At 34.1% G+C, this 26,568-nt stretch overlaps 3 protein-coding genes across 4 annotated transcripts in view; 2 read left to right on the top strand and 1 right to left on the bottom strand.

The window, feature by feature from the left end:
* On the bottom strand, positions 1-7,546 carry LOC126818268 (WD repeat domain-containing protein 83). The gene is made up of 7 exons (XM_050545583.1): positions 7,344-7,546; positions 6,523-6,747; positions 6,233-6,345; positions 3,382-3,514; positions 3,060-3,168; positions 2,370-2,484; positions 1-726 (listed from the first exon to the last, which is right to left on the bottom strand). Exons 1-7 carry the CDS (start codon positions 7,420-7,422, stop codon positions 583-585), a joined length of 918 nt encoding a protein of 305 aa, XP_050401540.1. The 5' UTR covers positions 7,423-7,546; the 3' UTR covers positions 1-582.
* Positions 7,547-7,699: 153 nt separating this feature from the next.
* LOC126818275 (protein mago nashi homolog) lies at positions 7,700-19,827 on the top strand. Its single transcript, XM_050545593.1, has 5 exons — positions 7,700-7,849; positions 14,592-14,650; positions 15,039-15,149; positions 16,947-17,029; positions 18,025-19,827. Exons 1-5 carry the CDS (start codon positions 7,756-7,758, stop codon positions 18,122-18,124), a joined length of 447 nt encoding a protein of 148 aa, XP_050401550.1. The 5' UTR covers positions 7,700-7,755; the 3' UTR covers positions 18,125-19,827.
* Positions 19,828-21,423: 1,596 nt separating this feature from the next.
* Positions 21,424-26,568, top strand: part of LOC126818261 (uncharacterized) — a 41,883-nt gene continuing 36,738 nt past the window's right edge. Inside the window, exons 1-2 of one of the 2 annotated variants that reach the window (XM_050545573.2) lie at positions 21,424-21,753; positions 22,145-22,405. In XM_050545573.2, coding sequence (XP_050401530.1) covers positions 22,214-22,405 — 192 coding nt within the window. In that variant the 5' untranslated portion in view covers positions 21,424-21,753; positions 22,145-22,213. Of the gene's footprint in view, positions 21,754-22,141; positions 22,406-26,568 lie in introns of both variants that reach the window. The other variant, XM_050545572.2, reaches the window with a different exon arrangement.

Genomic DNA, 26,568 nt, shown 5'->3' with positions numbered 1-26,568 from the left:
TAAGGTACATATTACAACTTTATTGCCCTTGCATTTCCCATATGGCTATATTTTACCATGCAGTAAGGCCAGTTTCTTTGCGAAATTGACAAAAAGAGACACACCACATTTCATATTTCAATCTAGTACTTGACAGAAAATTACTTATTAATTTATCTTGTTCAATCCCTTTTCGAAAAGAGAACTTTATTTGAGACAGAACCAATTAGCTATCTGAATATAAAAATATATAAAAGATCTTTTGTACAGTAGTATAATACATTTTACATGTTAATAGCAGATGTTTCAGAGATGTCAAAGCAATACTATCTCTCAAAGAACAATACAAAAGGTTGGAATGTTTTGTTTTTAACGGTATCATTCATACTATATCTCCTGATTGGATATAATATCACCAAAAGCATGTAAAAGTGAATCAAATAACTTTCAAACATGCATTCTTGGCCAATGCAATAGCAGAAACAACACGAGTTATCTCCCTTGGGGGTATTTTTATGATTCTGTTCATCTGTACCAGCAGCTGTCTAATCCACTTATATTACATTATGAAGGATTCAGTATCAATGACATGCTTTTATTCTTTCAATCTCCACTAGGTGCATATTTTGATTTCCAAACATAAAACTTGTCACCAGATGCTGTTAATAAACAAGTATCACTTGGATGGTAAGACAGGGAATGAATGGCACGCGTAGTTGAGTGATCCAATTTCTCCACCATATTTGCCTGAAAATTTTAGTTTTAAAAAAATGTAATACAAAAAGCTGAATCCTTCCTGTATATAGAATTACATACAGCAGAACGCATCATATTTATTTTAGACAAAAAAAATAGCCCTGGAATCTTATAAACGAACCAAAGTTCTGTATTTATTATTGCATGTTACGAAGTATATTTATCTAAATTGATGAAGTATATAACCATTTAAATGGTTATGATTATTTTATAAAACTAGATACTTTGATTTGCTCCAGAGTCAATTTTTAAATAGAAATCTACTGTTAAAAAAGCAAATTTTCAATCAGATTTAAACTGAAGTTATATTTCCTTTAATTATACCTGCAATAACCAGTTCTATTAATTTGAATGTACATGTACAGAGGTGTAAAGGAAGGAAAAACGAGGAGTTCCAAATTATTTTAGAATGCAATTAGGAAACACAAAGATCAGATAAAACAAATTTATCTCAATGAATATTGTTTCAAAAACAATATTCTCAAAGATATCAATGCTACTCTTTCTGTAATTTCTAATTCTTCTACCATGCAATACATACTTAAAATATAGATGTATGGGCAACCTACCAATAGTAACTTATTTTAATACTAGATGAAATATTTGAATCCTTTGACCATTTGTTTGAAATGCAAGTGCGGAACAGTGTCTGTATTTTAAGCTGTTTATTGGTCTCAAGCAAGACATTAAGTATTATATTCAAACAACACTCGGACATTATAGCAATATATTACTTAATGTCCCACATTCGACTAACCATGCTGAGTTTTCATTTCTGGTGTTGGCTGAGAATGTTCATCAGGATTTTTTGGCCTGGGTTGCCCTTATCAGTGGTGCAGGATGGAATGCCTGACAAGGACAGCTAGCTGTCTAGTCATTCAGATGGGACACATTGGCAATTGGCATGCACATAAATGAAATGAAATGAAATGAAATGGGGTTTAACGACCTACTGTTCTGCTCTTATACTGGGCTAATGAAGACGGGCATACGCCAAACAGTGTGCTATGAGGGAAATTTTGCCCAGGCAGTGGCACTATCGCCTACTCTTATATCGAATTCCAACTGCCAAGGGGTTTTTTACGTGCATTCCAATGTTTACATGGGACCTCGGTTTTTCGTCTCATCCGAAGGACTAGACAGCTGTCCTTGTCAGGCCCTCCGTCCTGCATCACTGACAAGGGGAAACCACGTCGAAAAATCGGGAGCCAGCGCCTTACCCACCTAGCCACCGTGGCTCCCACATGCACATAAAAGACAGTTGGAATTCGATATAAGAGTAGGTCATAGCCCCAGTGACTGAGCAAAATTTCCGTCATAGCACACTGTATGGCATATGCCTGTCTTCATTAGCCCAGTCTGAGCAGAACAGTAGGATGTTAAACCACATTTTATTTCGACCATACAAAAGATATTTGAAGACTAAAGGGAGATAATTCATTATTGCACACCATTTGATTTTTTCATACATTCACTCATTCAGTGATGTCTTGTGGGAGAATTTTAAGGACAGAAATAAATTTATATGATTTATTCTCTTTTTCAGTCAAATATAAACTTTATTCTGCATCTCATTACCTAATACTTAACAAACATAACCATTGAAAAAAAAAACCCAAAGCAATGATACTTACATCTACAAGATCCCAAATACAAACTAAACCATTTTCAGATCCTGTTAATATATGAGTATCTTTACTGTTTAAACAGCCATCAATTTTATATTCACTGTTTTTATGACCTTTATATCTATAATTAAATTAAACATTTGATTCAATGTCGAAATCTTGGAACATTCTTACAAGAACACTTACCATCAATGTGCCCCAGTTGAACTAATACTTCAGTGAATGTTCAATTTCAAATGACAATCATATCTTAAAGTTATAACATGACACAACAGCATTTTGTATTATCAGCAGAAGCTTGTATTCGTTTATAAATAGCAATACACATGTCATTCTCTATACATCTATCAATAATAATGGCCTGAACAATCTGATGTTAACCAGGCTGAATTAAAGTTATATAGTCGGTTGAGACAACTTCAGAAAATTAAGTTTGTTTTATTTTTCATTTTAAATTGGCTATTTTATTACCTATGGCATTCAGGGCGGCAGAGTTTCGCTAGAATCTATATACCTAAGATTATTAGGTTTTTGCATTTACGAGGTTCATAAAACCTTTGTTGACATGCCGCACTCCAAATGTTTAGGAACATCATCACTCGACAATATTATAATTCATTTAAATAAAGGAATAAACGGTTTTAAATAAAAATGAATAGACTGATTAAAAACTTTAAATACAACCATGATACATACTCGTTAAGAAGTTCTCCTGTATCTTTATCAATCAGTCGTAATGTATCATCTAAAGAACTAACTAAAATACATTGACCATCTCTAGTAAATGTAACACTGGTAACAGGTTCTAAAAGGTAGATCATACATATAATATAATTAATATACAATTCTAAGAGTTAAAAAGTAATTAATTTAAAGTTTTTATCAGAGTTTCTTTTGTATATTTACATCCTCAAATATCTAAATGTAAAAAATATTTATCTCTGAAAAACTTGTAATATTTTATTCAGTCCTGTAGTTTAAGACCATTCAGACATGTAACTGTTAAACAATGCCATACTTCCTATATAATCTGACATCAGTCGACCTATTCGTAGATCGTATCTTCTCACATGATTGTCTGCTGATCCTGACAATATCTCATGATCTGATACTTGTATTGATGTTACGCTATCTTTAGCTTCATCCATTACCTGAAATTAAAATGCAGAAATGCCCTTAAAAGATTTTTTTATATGCCCACATTTTCATGTGGATGTATTATGCCGTCGCCCCTGTCCGTCCACAATTTGTTTGTGGACACTCTACAGGTCACAATTCTTATCCGATTTTGACGAAACTTGAAATATAGGTTTATCTCCAAAAGATCTCGGCTGCTGTCGATATTGGCATGTATCGGATCTAAACTTCATGGATTATGGCCCCTGTTTGTACGAAAAATCACGTCTTTAGCTTGTGGACCCTATAGAGGTCACAATTTTTATCCGATTTTGTTGAAACTTGAAATGTAAGTTTATAACCCAATGAGCTCGGTCCCATTCGATATTCGCGCATATCGGACCGTAACTTCCTGAATTATGGCCCCTGATTGTACAAAAAATCACGTTTTTAGCTTGTGGACCCTATAGAGGTCATAATTTTTATCCGATTTAAAAAAAAACGTATTATTATATCACCGTTACACCCTAAGGACGACTGAGTTCGAATTTCGTGAAAATCGGCCCAAAATTGACAGACAAAATGGCTGCCGTTCGTTCTCAAATAGCGTAAAAATATGGTATATCAAGGTTGTGGACCCTATAGAGATCACAATTTTTATCCGATTTTGTTGAAACTTGAAATGTAAGTTTATAACACAAAGATCTCAATTCCTTTCAATATTTGCGCATATCGAATTGTAATTTCCTGAATTATGGCCCTTGATTGTAGGAAAAATCACTTTCTTGTTAGCTTGTTCTCTATCCATCTCTCGAAAATGTGGGCGTATCCTGCCTGGCAGCCGCTGGTTATCCGATTTTGTTGAAACTTGAAATGTAAGTTTATAACACAAAGATCTCAGTTCCTTTCGATAATCGCGCATATTGAATTGTAATTTCCTGAATTATGGCCCTTGTAAGTTTATAACCCAAAGATCTCGGTTCCTTTCGATATTCGCGCACATCGGACCGTAACTTCCTGAATTATGGCCCTTGATTGTACGAAAAATCACGTTTTTAGCTTGTGGACCCTATAGAGGTCATAATTTTTATCCGATTTAAAAACTGTATTATTATATCACTGTTACACCCTAAGGACGACTGAATTCGAATTTCACGAAAATCAACCCAAAATTGACAGACAAAATGGCCGCCGTTCGTTTTCAAATAGCGTAAAAATATGGTATATCAAGGTTGTGGACCCTATAGAGGTCACAATTTTTATCCGATTTGTTGAAACTTGAAATGTAATTTTATAACACAAAGATCTCAGTTCCTTTCGATATTGAATTGTAATTTCCTGAATTATGGCCCTTGATAGTAGGAAAAATCACTTTCTTGTTAGCTTGTTCTCTATCCATCTCTCAAAAATGTGGGCGTATCCTGCCTGGCAGCCGCTGGTTTACAAAAGACAGTACCTACATTGTAGACTTCAATTATAGTTAATAGAAAGATATTTCTAAACAGCAGAATGAAACAATGCATCCTTGATATAAAAAGGCTTTGTTGCCAGGGAACGAAACATACACCCATATCAGCTAAGATATTCAAGAAGTCCATAAAGGTTATTACATTTAGAATCTTTAGATAATAGGCAAGAAAACATACGCCCACAGCAGCTAAGTAGTTCGAGGAGTCAACAAGGGTTGTCACACATTTTTTTCCTTTGTCGGTATGAAACATCTACAACACACTAAAATCTGATTAAGAGAAACAATCCATTATTAAGTCATTATCATAAATCATTAAAATTTCTGCCCATTGCTAACATTTAGTATTCAAAACATTTAATATCATGAATTTAGCTGAACAATATTTATCAGAAATTGTTGAATATCAAGGGCCATAACTCTGGAAATATTTATCAGAAACTAATGGCAATCAATAGGCTTCGTTGCATTACATGTAAGCAAGACCTTAAATACTGCATACAAATTAAATGTCAATTGGATGATAAAGTTGGTCTTTAGACCATCCACAAGATTTTTCAAAGTGATCAAGGTCCATAACTCAAGCAGTCATTATCGAAAATCGTTGAAAATCAACAGACTTCCTCGTCTCATGACCTTATGGGGTCTAGGGCCATAACTCTGACAGTAACTATTGAAATCGTTAAAATCAATAGCATTCTTAGTTTCATGACCTTTACCATGTATAAATTAGACGTCAATCGGATGATAACCTTAGCCTTCACACAGTAAACAAGCTTTATCAAAGTGATCAAGAGCCATAATTCTGGCAGTGATTATCTGAAATCACTGAAAAGAGCGTGAATAAGATTTATCAAATGTATTCAAAGGCCAAACATCTGTCAGTAATTATCGGAAATCGCTGAAAATCAATAGAATTCTTCATCTCATTTTGATTTTGACTTAAGAGTGAGAAATGGGGTTTAAGGTCCACTCGACACAAACTAGGTCATTTCGGGACTAACATATGGTTCATTTTTATTTCAATGATTCGCTTGTGCGTAGGGGTCTTAAGCAGTGGGAGAAAACCCACAAGGTTGGACAGGCGAACCTATTCCTTGTCACGTACAAACGGGGAATCAAAACCAGACCAGTTGACTCAATGACAGACCTTATGATACAGCGCGCATGCACTAACCCTTTGGCCATCCAACCCTCCTCATAACCATATGCACTGTGTATAAAGTCAAAGGCAACAAGATGTGTAAAGATTTACAATTCTTATCATAAATATATAAAGTTCTACCTGAACTGGTTCATTTTTTCTTGACCTTGTATCCCAGGCTCGTATGCTACTGTCAATAGCTCCAGATAATATAACAGTTGATTCTTCATTAAACTTGACACAATTAACTGTACCTGTAACCAATACAATAATTTTTTTTTTTTTCTGAAACACCTGATACCACTTTCTAGCAGAAAACAAGAGTAATCATTTTTTTTTATATGAAAAGACTAAAGAGGAAGGGGTTTAGGGGCTGCAATGCGAAACCATAAAAATACAATAAAAAAGAAAGCAATCTAATTACACTTTACCTGCATGGCCCCTGAATGTTCGCAATGCTTTTCCTGTAGCCACGTCAAATAAGCGAACAGTTTTATCCATTCCACCGGAACATATTTGACTGTTATCACACCCAGCTTGTGCATCTAAAACTTCATAACCATGTCCCTGATAAGACTTCAACAGCAAATCTCTATGTGGATTCCAGAGTTTAATTGTCTTATTGCTTCCACATGTTAAACAGTAGGTACCATCAGCTAAAAAGACAAGATTATACTCAGGAATGTTATGTCCTATCCATCAGTTCATGGAATTGAAGTAGGTTAAAGAATTTAATTTTAATACCTATTATTTACATGTACATACTGTGATTTGTTATTGATGATGCAGAGACAGTAAACTTTTTTTTTTACACATTAGCTAAAAGTAGTAAAAGTTAAAGGGCTAGCATGCTAGTCTACTGTTTGAGTCAGGCAGTTAGGCCTATGAACAATATACTAAAACCCTTCGTGTTTTTACGGTAGGTTTGTTCGCGGCATATTCTTATCTGCTCATTTTTTATCACTTATCTGTTATCACTCGTCACTTCAGTCAGTTATATAGAGGGATAACTCGTGTTTTCCGTTTGCGTGGGTCACTTCCGATCGTAGCAATGATCTCTTTGATAAAATAATATTTGGAACGTGTTTAACCAGTTCTATCACATATGTGATAATGACTGGCACCAATATTGTCCTTTAAGATGGAGAATTATAACCATGGGTTAACCCCTCGCATAAAAAGAAAAAATAATTAATAGTCTCATAAATATCAACTTCTGCTAGGCCTATACTATAAAATGTATTTAGTTTACCATTAAATCTGACTGCCCTGACAGCACCCTGTTTGCAGTCAATTGTTCGAATTAACTTAGACGGAATATCTTTACTCATGACTTCAGCTAATTGATTACACAAGCCATTAATTTAATCAAATTACGTAACAACTGGGCCTTTAATGAATGGTTAAGCCTGTGTTCAACACAGACATTAATGTCAATACTAGAGGCTAGCTTTGTTTAGGAAACGATGAGTATTGTTTCGGATCTTAATTAAATAATGGAATATGCTCAAGTATGGACAGTTATAAGGAGGGGAAATGATTTGAAAAGCAGTTTGTTAATTGTATACGCGTGAATACAGTATTATGTTGACTTGTTTCTTCTTGGGGAAATATTAACTATTTCATACGAAAACATTTAAAGTAGCTTTAGTCGAAGAACAGCAATGGCGCACTCCACAGACTTTTATCTTCGTTATTATGTTGGCCACAAAGGCAAATTTGGACACGAGTTTCTTGAATTTGAATTTAGACCCGATGGTAATGTATATTCTTTTAAATGCTTCCATAGAAATTAAAACTATGACAGCATTTTATCTATATTCATTTTAGTTTTATTAAGAGGGTCGCCGGGCGTGGGTTTGAGGCTGAGCTCAGTTCTACTGATACGTAGTGGCAACGATTCGATCCGTGTACCCTACAAGACTCAGATTTGACGAATTTTGTATCGTATTTTTTTTACCTCGATTGAGTAGATGAAATTCATGTGGTTAATTTTTCAGGGAGTAAATGAAATGCCCATATATCATTAATTCTTAAAACTGAAAGAGTAAGCTTATTAAATTAATAATAATATAAAATAGACTCTAGTGTTAGTCTTTAGAAAGAGGATGGTTCAGCCAGATTTATTTGTTTGTTTTCTCCTACAGATCTTTTCTTTGCTGTGTATTTTGGTGGGTTTTTTTTATTGTTTGTTGGGGGTCACGGTGGTTAAGTGGGTAAGACGCTGGCTCGCTAGCCTGGTGGTCGGGTGTTCGATACCTGCATTGGCTGAGAAAGTTCATCCAGATTTTCTGGTGTGATTCTCCCTTGTCAGTGATGCAGGATGGAGGACCCGACAAGGACAGCTGTCTAGTCATTTGGATGGGTTGCAAAACCAAGGTCCCGTGTACACATTGGCGTGCACGTAAAAGATTCCTTGACAGTTGGAATTCGATATAAGAGTAAACCGTTGTGCCACTGTCCGGGCAAAATTTTCCTCATAGCACACTGTATGGCATATGCCCGTCTTCATTAGCTCAGTTTGGAGCAGAACAGTAGGACGTTTAACTCTGTTTCATTTCATTTTTATTGTTTGTTTTTTACTGCGACAAATTTTTGTTTTTTTAAGTAAGTCTGAACTCATTGTCATCTTTGTACATATTTGCAAGTCCTAGTGACTGGATGTGTCTCCAAGTTAATTGACTAAGGTGGTAAAAACAGTACTAAATCTGTACTTCTTGTGGTCCATTCACTGCATGAAGAACAAGATCTACAGAGCGTTCAAAGTCTATTATAACAGTTGACAGGTCACAACCATGCTTCTGTAACAAGCAAAACGTAAATTCATAAGTTGTCTGAGACTTTCCTTGTAAAAGTACATACAATAATGGAACAAAAACTCCTGATACACGACCCATGGCATAAAACTGCATAAAAATACTGAGTGCCAATCAGTGTTCGACACAAACGTCGGTCAGTAGGCCCGAGGCCGACTGATTTATCGGAGGACTCCTGCTTGCCTATTTCACTCGGGTCCGCCGGGCCTTCGCCTTCTTTCTTATCTCGCATAGTTAGTGTCCACATACGACAATTCGGGAAATGCTAGAACTGTCATAGAAACGCAACCCCCGAGTCTCCGATAGTTGACGGTTATTGTTTACTTGTCATCAACATGACGGAAGCTGCTGTTTTTCCAAACATTGACTCGGGTAACCAGCCTTTGATTTGTAACTGTTGTTTTTTTTTTGTCGGCTTTAGCCGCTTGAACTTTAAACAAACCGATTGGTAAAAACAATGAATCGGCCACTGTGGTATCATAAATCAATCTACTTTCGGCTAAAATTAACGGGTTAATTATCACTTTTTGATTAAGTAGTCAATCAACTTGCTTGTTGGCTACAATAACAGTCATACCTCTCGGTATGGATTGCGAATCTCGCTCGGGAATCGCGCTTCTTCGACGCGCCGTATAGATTCCAGGTACCGGTAGATAATAAAATAATAATTGGGTCATGCATTTAATGGTTTGGCTGACCAGTTGTTACAGAAATTTAAATCTTAGTTGAATATAATCCTCAGAACAGTCATTAATAATATATTTTTCCGACAAAATCTTCGATGCCAAATCCGCCAATGACACGTGACATCAGGTGGAATTTCTAGGTCAATAAGCCAGCGATGCTAGGTTTAGTTTTAAGTAATGTTTACCGTTATGATTTTTTATTTGATACACATGCTGGCAGAGGCTAAATTTTAAACATATTGTCTTTATTATTATTGAAAACTATATGGCATAGTCGTACGGAATTTTATTTTAAAGTAATTTCAATTATGACTGTCACGTGATCACTGTGCCACGTGTCTCTCATGGACGAATGAATAAAAACATATTTGCAAGTGACGTGATAGACAAAAACTACAAATTGTATTATGAAAAATACCACCGTGCTGTATCATTTTATATCCATCCAAAAAACGAAGACAGTAATTTATTCAGGAATATTACTGACACGATAATTTTCCGAACGTTGTAGCTGTAGGCCTACCTATTATTAAAGGTAATGGAAGCTTATAATTTTAAAACCATTTCCTACGGGACCTCATTTGACTCAATTCTGGTCTATAGTGCTAACAATCTAGGGCGGGATAAGCCATTCCTCAACGTTATCGCCAGGCGTCAAGTTTTTTTGTGTAACTGTTTGAAGTTGACCTATAGTTTGATGAGAAAAAACGTAAATTATGTAGCCGTGAATAGATTTGCTTCCATTAAATTGAAATGAAATTAAGTTACTAAACCCTTAGTCCTTCTGTGGTGTACTGGCTTTATATGTACTTCCTTTATTCTGATCGTTCTGCGCTTCACTTGGAAACTATAAATATTATTATTATTGGTTGGGCCTGCGTGTCACCTGAAGGACCCACATGATCACGTGCCACACAGGTCCTGCGGGCCTGTGCTTGGAAAATGTTTGTTTCGGACACTGGTGCCAATGTTTAATTATCGTCCATGTACCAAACATCAGAATCTGCAAGTTTCTGGACGTGGTGTTCCCTAATGATGTAAAAACATTTTTGTAAAATTAGCCGAAATGACCATCCACCACTATGTCTATAGAATGATAGTGACTATGCTAATTTTATCCACCTATAAGTCAGTCAATTTATTTGCCACCAAAATTACATGTACGTGGGCAACGCAGTGGACTCAGAAAGCGAATGCCTGTGCCGATTTCTTTGTAAATATGTTGCCTAAAACTTAAATCAGGCATGCACTGATACGCTTTTTGGCAACATAAGGTAGTTACAATGTAGAGCCCGTCATTTGTTTGTCATGTGAAGCTTCAAATGTTTTTGATCAGTTGGTCAATTTATTTGCCTGTGCCAATTTCTCTGCGAATATGTTGCCTAAAACTTAAATCAGGCATACACTGATGGGCTTTTGGCCACATAATATAGTTAGAGGTCTGCATTTTGTATGTCATTTGAAGCTTCAAATTGTTTTGATTGGTTGAGGAATTCACCGAATGAGTCATCGACGACGATAAATATTATGGTGTTGGGCGTTGGCCGAGGCTCCAGCAATTATCACAGGTCCAACTACACTAGGTGAAATTTTCTGGCGACTGATTCGCTCGTATGATACGCTGTAAAAATTTGCCTAGTGTGTCCTACACATTAGTTTATGCTTGGAAAAAACAAGTTTGCAACAGATAATAAATGTCTCCAAATATATCGATAATAATGCCACCATATTCCCCAGAACCTTAAATGTGTTCTCCTTTTATCATCACTAATTAAATGTCTACGTTGCATTTAATAAGTTAAGTTATCGCCATTTAAAGTACCGTAGAATTAAAATCTACTGCCAGCAATTACAACACTCTGGCACAACATAACTATTTTTAAGTACAAAATAGGTTATGCACCCTTGGGTTAAAATTAGTCTAGTGAACAGTCTCTGGCTGATTGACAGGCATGTATTATTGAGAACTATTTTATATGAAAGATCACAGATGCATTTAGCTAGGGAAAAAAACATCTGGATTCAGATGGTCGCAACCGCAGAAAGTCAACAACAGTTTTAGGAACTGTATAAAAGAAATATAGGATTAGTATTCTATTCTTGTCGATGGTGCGATCTTTGGAGATATAAGCGCTACGTGACAAGGAGTAGGGTCGCCTGTCCAACCTCGTGGGTTTTCTCCGGGTCCTCCGGTTCCCTCCCACTTCTAAACCCTATGCGCAAGCGAATTATTGAAATAAAATTGAACCATATGTTATTCCCGAAATGACCTAGTTTGTGTCGAGTGGACGTTAAACCTCATTTCTCTCTCTCTGCCGAAAAATATTGTCATATGAACTGCGGATACTCTTATATTTATACGTCGACAATTGTTTGTGAACAGTCTACAGGTCACAATTTTTATCCGATTTCAATGAAACTTGAAATATAGGTTTATCACCCTAAGATCTCGGTTCCTTTCGATATTGGCATCTATCGGACTGTAACTTCATGGATTATGGCCCCTGATTGTACGAAGAATCACGTTTTTAGCTTGTGAACACTGTAGAGGTCACAATTTTTATCCAATTTGGTTTAATCTTGAAATGTATGCTTATAACCCAAAGATCTCGGTTCCTTTCGATATTCGTGCATAATTATGGCCCCTGATTGTATGAAAAATCGCGTTTTTAGCTTGTGGACCCTATAGAGGTCATAATTTCTATCCGATTTAAAAAAACGTATTATTATATCACCGTTACACCCTAAGGACGACTGAATTCGAATTTCGTGAAAATCGGTCCAAAACTGAGACAAAATGGCCGCCGTTCGTTCTCAAATAGCATAAAAATATGGTATATCAAGGTTGTGGACCCTATTGAGGTCACAATTTTTATGCGATTTTGTTGAAACTTGAAATGTAAGTTTATAACCCAAAGATCTCGGTTCCTTTCGATATTCGCGCATATTGGACCGTAACTTCCTGAATTATGGCCCCTGATTGTACGAAAAATCGCGTTTTTAGCTTGTGGACCCTATAGAGGTCATAATTTTTAACTGATTTAAAAAAACGTATTATTATATCACTGTTACACCCTAAGGACGACTGAGTTTGAATTTCGTGAAAATCGGCCCAAAACTGACAGACAAAATGGCTGCCGTTCGTTCTCAAATAGCATAAAAAATATGGTATATCAAGGTTGTAGACCCTATAGAGGTCACAATTTTTATCCGATTTTGTTGAAACTTGAAATGTAAGTTTATAACCCAAAGACTCGGTTCTTTTCGATATTTGTACTTATCGGACCGTAACTTCCTGAATTATGGCCCCTGATTGTACGAAAATTTGTGTTTTTAGCTTGTGGACCCTATAGAAGAGGTCATAATTTTTATCCGATTCAAAAAATCATATTATTATATCATCGTTACACCCTAAGGATGGTTGAGTTCGAATTTCATGAAAATCGGGACAAAACTGACAGATAAAATGGCCGCTCTTCACTTTCAAATAGCGTAAAAATATGGTATATCAAGGTTGTGGACCCTATAGAGGTCACAATTTTAATCCTATTTTAATGAAACTTGAAATGTAAGTTTATAACCCAAAGATCTTTTGATATTCGCGCACATCGGAACGTAACTTCCTGAATTATGGCCCCTGATTGTACGAAAAATCGCGTTTTTAGCTTGTGGACCCTATAGAGGTCATAATTTCTATCCGATTTAAAAAAACGTATTATTATATCACCGTTACACCCTAAGGACGACTGAGTTTGAATTTAGTGAAAATCGGCCCAAAACTGACAGACAAAATGGCCGCCGTTCATTCTCAAATAGCGTAGAAATATGGTATATCAATGTTGTGGACCCTATAGAGGTCACAATTTTTATGCGATTTTGTTGAAACTTGAAATGTAAGTTTATAACCCAAAGATCTCGGTTCTTTTCGATATTCGCGCATAGCAGACCGTAACTTCCTGAATTATGGCCCCTGATTGTACGAAAAATTTCGTTTTTTGGTTTGTGGAACCTATAGAGGTCATAATTTTTATCCGATTTAAAAAATCGTATTATTATATCACTGTTACACCCTAAGGATGGCTGAGCTCGAATTTCGTGAAAATCGGCCCAAAACTGACAGATAAAATGGCCGCCCTTCGCTCTCAAATAGCGTAAAAATATGGTATATCAAGGTTGTGGACCCTATAGAGGTCACAATTTTAATCCTATTTTGATGAAACTTGAAATGTAAGTTTATAACCCAAAGATCTCGGTTCTTTTCGATATTCGCGCATATCGGAACGTAACTTCCTGAATTATGGCCCTTGATTGTAGGAAAAATCACTTTCGTTTTAGCTTGTTTTCTATCCATCTCTCGAAAATGTGGGGGTGGCTGGGTGGTTAAGACGCTGGCTCGCTAGCCTGGAGGTCGGGTGTTCAATCCCTGCATTGGCCGAGAAAGTGCATCTGGATTTTCCGGCGTGGTTTCCCCTTGTCAGTAGTGAAGAACGGAGGGCCCGACAAGGACAGCTGTCTAGTCCTTCGGATGAGACGGAAAACTGAGGTCCCATGTAAACATTGGAATGCACGTAAAAAATCCCTTGGCAGTTGGAATTCGAAAATGTGGGTGTATCCTTCCTGGCAGCCGCTGGTCTAGTTAATTTTTCTACACATGTATGGTCATTAATTTGCAACATGTATTCAAAACATTATTATGTGTTGAAAAGTAATATGAACTCTCTTGAAATATATTTAACTTAATCAACACATCACTATGTAAATCGAAAATTGAATGCCAAGTGTATAGATAGAAAACTTGATTTCCTTCTGTATCAAAGTTTCTAATTTAATTGATTTAAAAAAAAAAAAAAAAATCACAGGCGCAGTAAAATTATATAGTATGTTGAAATATTTTGTTGATAATAAATGACCAAATACTTAATGCTCAATTTAAAATTCTTTAATAATGGCATTTCTGTCAAGGAACTTTTTAACACTTTTGTCCATTCTATATCTCAGGTAAATTACGGTATGCTAACAATTCAAACTACAAAAATGATACTATGATCAGAAAAGAGGTAAGTGTATTTAAGTATTTTAATGTTCAATTCAGTATACATATTTTCATTATTGTGATAAATACACTACTTCAAGACATCAGACTCAAGGGGTAGGAAAACCCCTAAATAGATTTCTCTGAGAAGAATACAAATTTGAATTATTTTAAATAATATCATTAGGGAAAGAGATAGGGTCAAACTATATATTGGAGTTTTGTTTATTGTTGTATATTTAATAGTCTAAATATTATATTATCAATTTATATATTGCAATATATATTGATTTATTGAGATTATTGTCCAGCCCTACCTAGATAAGTCTCTGAATGATGTTTGGTGATTTTTCTGTTCAAATTTTGTCTAAAATAGTCAGAAATGATAGATTTTGTTGTTTTTCTTCTCTAAGGCCTTTGTTCATAAATCAGTAATGGAAGAATTAAAGAGAATTATTGAAGACTCAGAAGTAATGCAAGAAGATGATACATTATGGCCATCACCTGATAGAGTTGGTAGACAGGTAAATTTTATATGTAGAATTTGAAATTTGACCATATATTTCATTTACCCTGGTTTACCTAACAATACATGACTTTTCTATTTTATTCTGAAAATCAGTAATTTTGTGGAGTTCTAAAGATTCTTCATTCAGATCTTAAAGTTCCTTCCAGTGAACATAAATGTGTCAACTGTTTATACCATCTAAATTTCATATTTGAATACTCATGTTTCTTCATGTGACTGACTGTCCATGATTCTTGTAAATGCTCTACAGGTTGGAGTTTATTCCAAAACAAATTTTAAAATTTGCTGGCCTTGATCATTTGAAATTGAAGTTTTTCAACAAGTTTCCCTGAACTTGAAGATTCTCTAAACATATTTTTGGTATCAAAATCTATTTTTCCTATTAGTTTATCAAAATCTATTTTTCCTATTAGTTTATCAAAATCTATTTTTCCTATTAGTTTATCAAAATCTATTTTTCCTAGTAGTTTAAAAAATTCTATTTTTCCTAGTAGTTTATTTGTTTAGCATTGCAACTATTGAGGAAATACATAAATGTATCTTAATTTTAACCTTTTTAGCAATGTTCCTAATTCTACATGTATCTGGATTATCGCCCTTATTATTGTTAACATTATTTACGTATGACGTCTTTTAGCAGATTACCCCTTAATTAACATCATTTAGATTAGCAGTTGAACACCATCAGGACTAGTCATATATTTTCGATAGCTTCAATGTATTCAGTATTAGGTTTTCTCTATTTTATAGAATTAAAGATACATTATGGGAGATTTGATAAAGAGCTGTCAGTTCTCACTATAATAGTTAAATAAAAACTAGATAGTAAAGGGAATTTGCAGAAAATTTCAGTCAAATTGATCCACTCTGAAACGAGAATTTATCGATTGAATTTTAGGACTAGCCTCGATCATGATTACTCAAGTCGGTACAATAAAAAACATAGTCTTGATTATCCATTTTTTGATGTAATCATCAAAGAGCGTTGAGCAGCAGATCGGATCCCAATCCATTAAATATCGCAGGCTAGCGATGACATCAAGAGTTGATTATGGTCAGGATAAGTTAATCAATGTCTAGTTAATAATTTAGATAACATTTCAGGCCTGAAGAAAGACCTGCAATAGGCAGATTTAGCTCTTGCATAATGTATGTTTAAGGACTTTGTAATTAATACACTTGCAATTTTTTTTTCACATGCCTATAATGTTTTGTTTCAAATTTTGATTACCATACTGTAAAGCCATTTTAATTTACTTGGCATTGACCATGGTCGAGAAAGTTCCGCAGTATTTTCTGGCATAGTTTTCACTTGTCAGTGTTGCACGGCAGAGTGCCTGACAAGGGCAGCTGTCTAGTCATTCAGATGGGACAATAAATGGTGTCCCATTTGCACGTAAAAGATCCCTTGGCATTTGGAATTCGATATAAGAGTAGGCCGTAGTGCTGCTGTACTGGCAGAATTTCCCTCATAGCACACTGTATGTCTTATGTCCATCTTCATTAGACCAGCTGGAGCAGAACAGTAGGACATTAAACCTCATTTCATTTATTGACTCACACCAGTACTGTGATACAACGTTGGGGAATATTTTGCCTGTTAGTTTTTGGGTTTTTTTTCATTTTGTGTGAAACTTGTACCACTACAGGCCCCAGCACCCAGCACCCAGATCCATTTACTTGATCTGATATGTTTGAGGTGTTAGTGTTTGTGTCCTATCTGTACATGTACAGTTGTGATGCATAAGTCTTCTACATTTAATACATTTATCATTTAATTGTTATATTACAGGAATTAGAAGTTGTGATTGGTGATGAACATATTTCTTTTACTACGTCTAAAATTGGTTCATTAGTTGATGTTAATCAGAGCAAGTAAGTTTACCTGTACTTTACTCCAATCAGTTGCCTCCCTTTACCAGGTTCACAAACACTTACTCAACCCCCACTTTGAATAAAATATCTCTGTTCATTTTTTTATTCACCTCAGGGCTTGCCACGAGACGCGAGCAACTGCTCACGTAAATCTACATTTACGCGAGCAGTTCGTTGCTCGCACAAAATTTTAAGAAAACCCTGTAAAAATAATCAAAATATTGACAAGTTTATTGCCGAAAGTAACCCAACAATGTCAATAACGTTATAAAATCGTCTGTCAAACTGAGATTCACCCAGCTGCACGCGGCATTTCCTCCTGAAATTTGATTGGTTAATAAAGTTACTCGCAACTTGTGTTACTAAAAATACACTTTAGACCTGAACGTCATGACTGGTTTTCCTACGAACACCAGTAACAAACACGTGATAATTGAGTCTAAAGTAAAGAATGTTTACATCCGGCGTTTGGCATTCACGCTAAATGAACACGTTTCAAACTAATATTTATCGGTATTTCCTATTTTATCAGAACTTTGGTTTTTATTCCATTGTGCAGTCGTATAATTTTCAATCTAAGCGTAATAATGGCCAAAGGCAACCTGATTGCCCTATCCACATTTATTTCGTGGGGTGAAGAAATCCATACGGAAATTGGTTTTAATAAAGAAGAGTACGTATGACTGTCAAAAACAGAAAGCGATGGTCACACATGTTTACTGTAAACTTTGTGCCAGGAATAGCAATTTTCTTATGATTTTAAATTGAAACAATGTTACAAAATGGGCGAGCAAGGCGAGCAATTTTTATTGCTCGCCCAAACCTAAATTTGCGTGAGCAGTCATCTGCTCGCCATCAATTTATTCGTGGCCAGCCCTGCACCTGCATTATCCCCATGTTGCTGTATTGTATAGAAATATTTACATAGTTCAAATATTACACTGCATGTGATTGAATGATAAATTCATTAGGTTTTTTTTTTTTGTCTATTTCAGAGATCCAGAGGGTTTAAGAACATTTTACTACTTAGTGCAAGATTTGAAATGTTTAGTGTTCTCACTTATTGGCTTACACTTTAAAATTAAACCAATTTAAGAACTGTCTTATAAATTTTGGGGTTTACATTACATAAATTAATAAATCATCAACCGTAATTCATATTTGTTTGTAAATAGATGTTTATTTTTTAAGCCTGTTATTTTGTCAAGTTTTTCTAAATAGTAATCATTTACTTGAAGAAATTAAGATATCCATTAAAAATTAGATTTTATGTATTTTAGTTTCATGTAACTCATATTATATTTTATCACTCTTGATGAGGTTTGTGTGTTGAATTTTGAAATGACGATCAATCTTTGAAATGATACAATGGTCAACCTTTTGAAATGATACAGTCAAGGTCAAAACCTTTTGAAATGATACAATCACAGTCAATCTATATCATTTTGTAAATCATAGCTATTTATCAGTTGACTTCTGTTATAATTTCATTCATAAATCATGTGTACATTTTGAAAAATGAATAATAAAACTTATATCATTTAAAAATGGTTTTGTGTTCAGGATGTATGCATTAATTTTAAAAGTTGGCATAATATGTATGCCAGAACATTTTTTATATGTGCTGCTCAATAAAGAACATTTTCTGTTTAGGTTAAACATACATTATGCAAGAGCTAAATCTGCCTATTGCAGGTCTTTCTTTAGGCCTGAAATATTATATAAACTATTAATTAGACATTTATTAACATGAAAAGACTTTCGATGCTATATTATGTGTCAGATTGTCACTGGATTTGAATCCGTTCTGCTGCTCAACACGCATTGATGATTAAATAAAAAAATGGATAATAGCAATTTGACAGAAATTTTCAGCTTATTCCCTTTACATTGTCTAGTTTTTATCCGCCCAAATTGAAATGTAGTCGTATATTGTTGTCGCCCCTGTCCGGCTGGCGTCCACAATTGCTTGTGGATGCTCAAGAGGCTAAAATAAATATCCGATTGACTTTGAATTTATACAAAGTGTTTAAGGTTGTGAGGTGAAGAAGTCCGGTGATTTTCAATGATTTCCAATAATTACTACCAGAGTTATGGCCCTTGATCACTTTAAAAAATCTTGTGGCTGCTAAGTGGGGGACATCAGTATTGGCTTACTTACTTTATGGTTAAAGATACATTATGTAAGATTTAGATAAAGAACTAGCCATTCTTGCTATAATAGTTCGAAAGTAGATGATATAAAATGAATAATTTGAAAATTTCATTCAAATTACTCTATTGCAAGCGAAGATATTAGCCTTTGAGGGTTTGATAGACGTGTGCAATAATTTCAACCACCGTACTGGTTGATCGAAGCTAAGTCTCGGTCCTCCATATTTGATTAAATCAAAGTATCGCTGAACCATTCTAATCTATTTAATATTTGAGAAATCTGATGCCATCGAGAGTTGATTAAGGCCTGGATCAGTTAATTAATGTTTAATTAATACTTTAGAAAACATTTCAGGCCCAAAGAAAGACCTGCAATAGGCAGATTTGGCTCTTGCATAATGCATGTTTAATCATGCAACAGTTTATATGGTTAAATGACTTAGCTGCTATGGGCGTATGTTTCATATAACAGGTTAATAACAGGTTGATATTAATTGGGAGTGAAGGAGAACTGCATAAAGTATGTGAAAAACAAATATTTACTTTGCACTGCCATCTTTAATTTAAACAATACATGTATTCCATTCACTTGTACATGGCAATATTACGAAATAAAAAAGTGTAGGTCGGCACATCTTCCTTAAGGATTTTTGGTGCATTGTTTCATTCTGTTGGTAAGGTCATATTATTTTGGGTGGTTGGATTGGATGTTCAGTCTTTTGTTTTTGGTTCTCTGAAAGAAAAGGTCACTGCGAAAACATTTTATCAGTTGAGTGAAAATTTACTGGAGATCATTTTGCAGCTGGTTTGCAATTAAGTCATCCACGGGACATATGGGGTGGATTGCTTGTAGATGTTTGTTTGTAGGTCATGCACCTGATCTTTACTGCGTTGTACTATTACATCTAAACGATATCTACGTTACTTCGTCCCATCCGAACAACCAGATGCTGTTACTTGCCAGGCCCTTTGCCCTACACAACTGACAATGTGGAAATCACGCTGAAAAATCTTGATGAACTTTCTCGGCATAATGTAAGATTTAGACAAAGAACTGGCCGTTCTTGCTGTATTAGTTCAAAAATAGATAATGCAAAATAAATATATTGAAAATTTTGTTCAAATTACTTTATTCTGAGCAAAGTTATCAGCGTTTAAAGTTTTGACAAGATGTGGTACAGATTGTTTATTATCGTAATAATGGTAATTGTTACTGGACACTTAGTGATTGCTACCTCCAAATCTCTAGAGCAGTCACTAGTAGAGCACCAAATCTCTAGTTCTGTCTGGAATAGACTATTGTAACAGTTTGCGGTCTGGGATTAATTAAACCAGTATCTACAAGCTACAGAAAATACAGAATACAGCAGCCAGAATCATATCAGAACCAAAACATCATCTCATATAACACCTATTCTAAAATCTTTGCATTGGCTCCCAATGCGAAATCTTGCACCCAGCTATTTATCTGAACAACTAACATCATATCGGCCAAATCTGTCCCTGAGATCTTATGTCGTTCCACACAGTCCTGTGACTGAAGGGGGGAATTGCCACCTGAGCTCTGTCTCTAGACCAGTTTTTTGTGCAGATTCCAAATGACGAAATTGGTACTGAACGAAAAGGCTTTTGAAAAATCGAAAAATCACTCTTAAAGAAAATTTTGAACAAATTGATTTCTGTCCCCAAAAATACTTTTTAATCCGTTTAAATCTCCGCCATCCGATGGCATAGAGGGTTGACTGTAGGCTTGTCATGTGAATAAATGTCTAAATAATAGTTTATTATAGCTCTTACAAAATGCATTTTTAATTAGCCAGCCCCTCACCCACTGATTCGCTGTGGGACCCCCTTTTACAGTCTATCATAAACATAAATTATGATACAAAATTCGGGTAGTTGACCGGATTTTCCCCCAAATAAACATTTATATTATTTGTAGTACAGGCTTCTAAGGAAGAATAAGGATGGATCACTGACCCATTATTATAGGTCTATGTACCGTTATTTTCACAATAATTTTTATTACTGTTATACATAATGTGAATAGCAGTGGCGATAATAAAATTCTTATAAAACGGTATACATACACATTATACTTGTTATTGTTTAGATGAATTGCAAAGAGCCTATTGTCAAATCATATCTTTATACTAATGATAAAAAAAACACACATTTTATTGGCAAACAATCCGTGTCTTAGCAAATAGAAGTAATACGGCGACTGATATGCCCAAACTTGATCTGTGTAAAATAATTTCAATTTACGTCTGTTCAGGTCGTAAGAGCCATAAAAACCATTTTAAAAGATTGTTTATTTTGTAATCTTAAGTAAATTTATAGAAGTGAAGTATATTTAACTTTTATTAAATGGAAAAGACGCATGATAATAATTTACGACTGACAATGTCTCCTTGACAACCATCCTCAAAACAAGTACCCGATATTTTGCGCGCGCAAAATGTGGCACTTTTCAATATGGCGAAGATGAAACACGTAGAACGAAAATGTAACGACAAAAAAAGGTGAATTTGTGCCTTAAGGCCACAATTTTGGCTTTGATTTTCCAGGTATGTAGGTAAAACTTTATTAATAGGGAGAAAAAAAATCTAGCTTTATATTAAAAACCGAATGGAACGGTTATTTTCTGAAAAATAATTTTAGTTACGGGACGTGTACTGTATCAACACTATTTTTTTTCTATATAAAATATTCTTGAGTTATAATTTTACTGTCAATGAAGAAATGTATTATAATACATACAGATAGGCGCCATCTTTCAATGTATAGGCTATATTCTTTATTGTACCGTTTTACGTCCAACATTGTTGACGTCACAGAAAGATTTGTTTCGGCATTTTGAAATAAAGCAAAAAATAATGTTGTTTTAGCTAACATGATTCTACAGACATAGTGTGTCTAATTGTTTTGTTATGTTATTCTTTTTTTTTATTTCAGTAGTAACTTAGAAGAAATTTGTACATATAGTGTATAGTGTTAATTACAATAGTGCCAAAAGATTAAATCAAAATGACTTCATATCTGTATGCCCCATCAGGGCCCTATACATGCAATGCATGTAGTATGGGGTTTTCAAGTAATGGGCTATTGGCTAAACATAAAGCCAGATTTTGTATTGGAAGTGGACATGATATGGTTTTAGTCAGAAACTGTAAAAGGTGTGAATCAAGGTGTCATTGTGATGATAATGACTTTCCAGAGGTTAGTATTTGAATTATATACATAATTAGGGCACAAAGGAAATTATCCTGTATGTGTAAACAGGTTATCAACCTGGGCCCTTATTCAGGAAAACTTAAACTAAGATACAATCGAAATTTTAAGAAATACTGCAATTCGATTGGCTGACCAGTAATATCAATTTGCATATATCCAATGAAGTTGCAATATTTCTTAAAATTTCGGTTGTAACTTAGTTTAAGTTTTCGTGAATAAGGGCCCTGTTTAACAGTTGTATCATGAAGAGGATCAAACTGAATTTGTTCAAACCTTTACAGTCTGTTGGGATATAACAATGAATTAGTACCTCTATAATTTATCAATGTTTGATTTAAACATTTCCACCTCTTCCAATTGGAAACCCTCAGGTCTCAGTCTGGCCCCATTCAAACAGGCCACCACACCATTAATAACTAACTCAGATAGATGTATAGTAAATATTTAAGTTTTCTTTGGATTTGGATACTCTATTTTTAGCATGGGTACATAAAAAATGGTGTGGAATTTTTTTACAGGGGGGTGGGAGTCCACCCCATGTCTCCCTAAGGTTGTTACAGTGATGTGGTTTACCTAATTTTATTTGCCACTCGTGGCACACCTAGTAGTAACATACTTATTTGGAGAAACTGTTCCTAGCTTTTAGTCACAGCTAGTGGAAGGTTCCTAACAGATTTTAAATAACTGAAGCTGTGAAGGAATAATACTTAGAATAGAAACAGATTATTGTATAGATATTAGAACAAAATTGTAAGAATTCGGAATAGAAACAGATTATTGTATGGATATTAGAACGAATTTAAATCTGTATTTGTGTAGATCCCATATATGTATTAAACCGATACCACATTTTCAGACAGAACTTCCTAAAACTGCATCTGATGATGATAGTGAGGTATATGATATACAAATTGATATTATTTATTTGAAATGTAGATGATATTATACTGCATGAAATTCTAAGCATGAACCATCTATGTACGGTAGCTTACTAGCCAGGAGGGATAAAACTGATTTCTTTTAACACTTGTTCCCAACTCCTATAATACTTTGCACGACCCTATTTTCTTTATTCTATAATGTTCAGAATGTCATGGTTTTACATATTATCATGCTCACAATGTCAAGGGTTATAACAACATATATTTGATTCTTTGATAGCATCAGAGAATTAGAGTAACGATGCTGATTTGCATTTTTGGGAAAATATCAAATTTATCACAGCTTAACTTATATTATTATTTAACATTTAATTAAGAAAACAAAATCAAAATACAAAGGCTAGATAAAGCCCCGGCTTTCATTCAATAGTATTAAAAACAGGCCCATCAATTTGGTTCACTACAAATAAAGATGGCAGTATGTTTGTTACATAGGGAGCAGCGTATATTGATGTAACTGTCAATTTGTTATATCTTTGTAAATACTGAACAGAATTGAACTACAAGATATTCAACTTTCTCAATATTGTAGTTCGAAAGTACTGCAAGATCAGGGTCTTTAATGTAATCAAAAGTCAATTAGTCTTTAACAAGCTTCACACAGATAAAATCCATAATAAAGTATAATTGGCAAATGTAATAAAAGTATTAGAAGAATGTTGTTAATACCATGACATTTTATATGCACATCTAGTATCTGCTAGAAATATACCTTGCTTATCCTGTTTAGGTGCATCAAACTTGTGAAATTTTATCACCTGAAAGTGGCTTGTGGAAAAATCTTAATTGGGCCAAGATGTTATAATTAGTAGCTTTCGCTGTGTTTAGTCTTGCACATAGCACATTAGTGGATATGCTTATTTATTCTCACACACATACCATGTAATAAGTTTATGTAATAAAACTTTTATTGTACTTTTGTATTCAATACAAATGGTATGAAAATGAATTTATAATATGATGCCTACACAGAACATGTACATTTATGTCACATATATTTGTACCCATGCCACACCTGCCCTTCATATAAACTATATTTAATCAAGTAGTATGCACGTTTGTCATTGAGTTTTTTTTTCTTACATCTATAACATAATAAATTTTTTATGCAATTTAGATTGACTATTATCACAAGGAATGTTTATCACAAAGAATGTTCCCACATAACTATAAGGAAAATAATAATTTCACTAGGTACCTGAGTGCCAGAGTACTTACACAGCATTATTTTTCTTTTTTATGTGAAAATGTTTTTGTTTACAATAGTCTTGAAGACAATAATCTTTATTTTAAAGAAACAATGGTATTGCATAGTATTTATTTTTAGCTGAAGTGCCACATTTAAATTCATTACACATATCCAAGCAATCTTTGTGATCCAAGTTTTTGGGTGCATGTTACACTTGGCGATTAAGTTACAGATGCTTATGTTGAATTGTGACATGAGATTTTATGTCTATTTTTTAAATGACATAGACAGATATTTTGTTTTTAAAAAAACGTCATAAGACAATATGTTAAATATTTCAAGAAAAAACGCCCAAAATTAAATATTTTTATCTTAAAAAAAACAAGTCATTTGGTAATGTGTGTTGGATTTTATTAAAATTAATAAAAGATTTGTACAGTATAATATGTACCGTACCTTAGTACTATATATACAATAAACAATAGAAGTAAGCTTATAGTACATGTATATATGATATATGACACCACTTATTATTCTATTTCTTCATGTATGTAAAAGTTAAATATTAGGTAATAAATTATATTAACATACAAGATCTATTGAATTATGGTTGCTATGTATCTAGTATATTAAATAAAACTTATAAAACTTTTCTTTTTATAACATTACAAGTCATTTTCAGTGTTGTGTGATTCTCTGAATAAAATTTCATTGTGTTCCAGTTGAAAGCTTGACTTCTGTTCATTTTTGTTGAATTAATGATCTCCAAACAACTTTTGACATTTGACCTATTGCTATAGACTGTAAGGCCCATCCTAGATTAAGGATTGAATGCAAATTTTTTGTAAATGTATGACAACTTTGTTAACATTAAAGGGCTGTTAAGAAATTATAATGTTGATTTCTTTAATAAAAGCTATTTTATTACGACAAGTTAAAGATACATTATGTATGATTTAGATAAAGAGCTGACCATTCTTGCTTTAATAGCTCAAAAATACATAATGTAAAATGAAAATATTGGAAATTTCATTCAAATTACTTCATTCTGAGCCAAGTTATCACTGTTTGTAGTTTTGACATGATATGTGCATTGTGGTAACCAGGGCATTGATATATTCGAGTCTTAGCCTCGCTTCCCCATTTTTAAATTAAATTTTTAAATTGCGGACTATTCTAATCTTGTTAAAATCTCAAGTATCTGATGCCATCGAGAGTTGATTATGGTCTTGTTTTTTTAATAAATATCTAATTAATAGTTTATATAACATTTCAGGCTGAAAGAAAGACCCGCAATATGCATATTTAGCTCTTGCATAATGTATGTTTTAGCATGGGTAGCTCAAACAATTTCAAACAGTTGCAACACTTATTCATAATAAATTCAATATGATGTGATGTAGAAAATACAGTTACAGAATGATTTTTTTAAACTGTTGGGAATTGATTTAATTCTTGCATATTTCTTGTTACCCCACAGTTATTGGGAAATCTATCATCATGTTAATGAAAATCAGTTACATTATGTGTGCAAATTTAATTTTTTTGATATTTAATCAAATCAAAAGTGGGGGTTGGGTGGCCAAATGGTTTGATGTAAAGCACTTACATGTACCATATTACAAGGTCCACAGTACTTGATGTTAGATCCAGTTTTACTAGGGAGAATTGACTAAATTGCTTTTACAAAATGATTTGTATTTTGCTTAAACCTATTATAATATTTATAAAGCCTGGCAAATGTTGTGCTTTGACAGTTATATAGCTGATCTTGTTGGGTCAATCTGTACAATATTAAATGTCAACCACTTGCTGTAAGTTATCTGTATTAGCTTGTTGAAATGTTTATATGTTGCTAGGGTGGTTGTTTCTACTTATAGAAATAAGTCACTCATTATACATTCAATCCTGTTTTTTCCCTCTTATGTTGAGTAAGTTTTGACAAACTTTGGCTGTCATGTTAACCTTTGTCTATGAAGATATTAAAAAATGGGGTATTCTATGGCTTGAATAGAATA

This window comes from Patella vulgata, chromosome 4, assembly GCF_932274485.2.
Source record: "Patella vulgata chromosome 4, xgPatVulg1.2, whole genome shotgun sequence".
Classification (NCBI taxonomy): domain Eukaryota; kingdom Metazoa; phylum Mollusca; class Gastropoda; family Patellidae; genus Patella; species Patella vulgata.
Note: the sequence above shows the minus strand (reverse complement) of the source record. Positions and strands in the feature narration are given on the sequence as shown.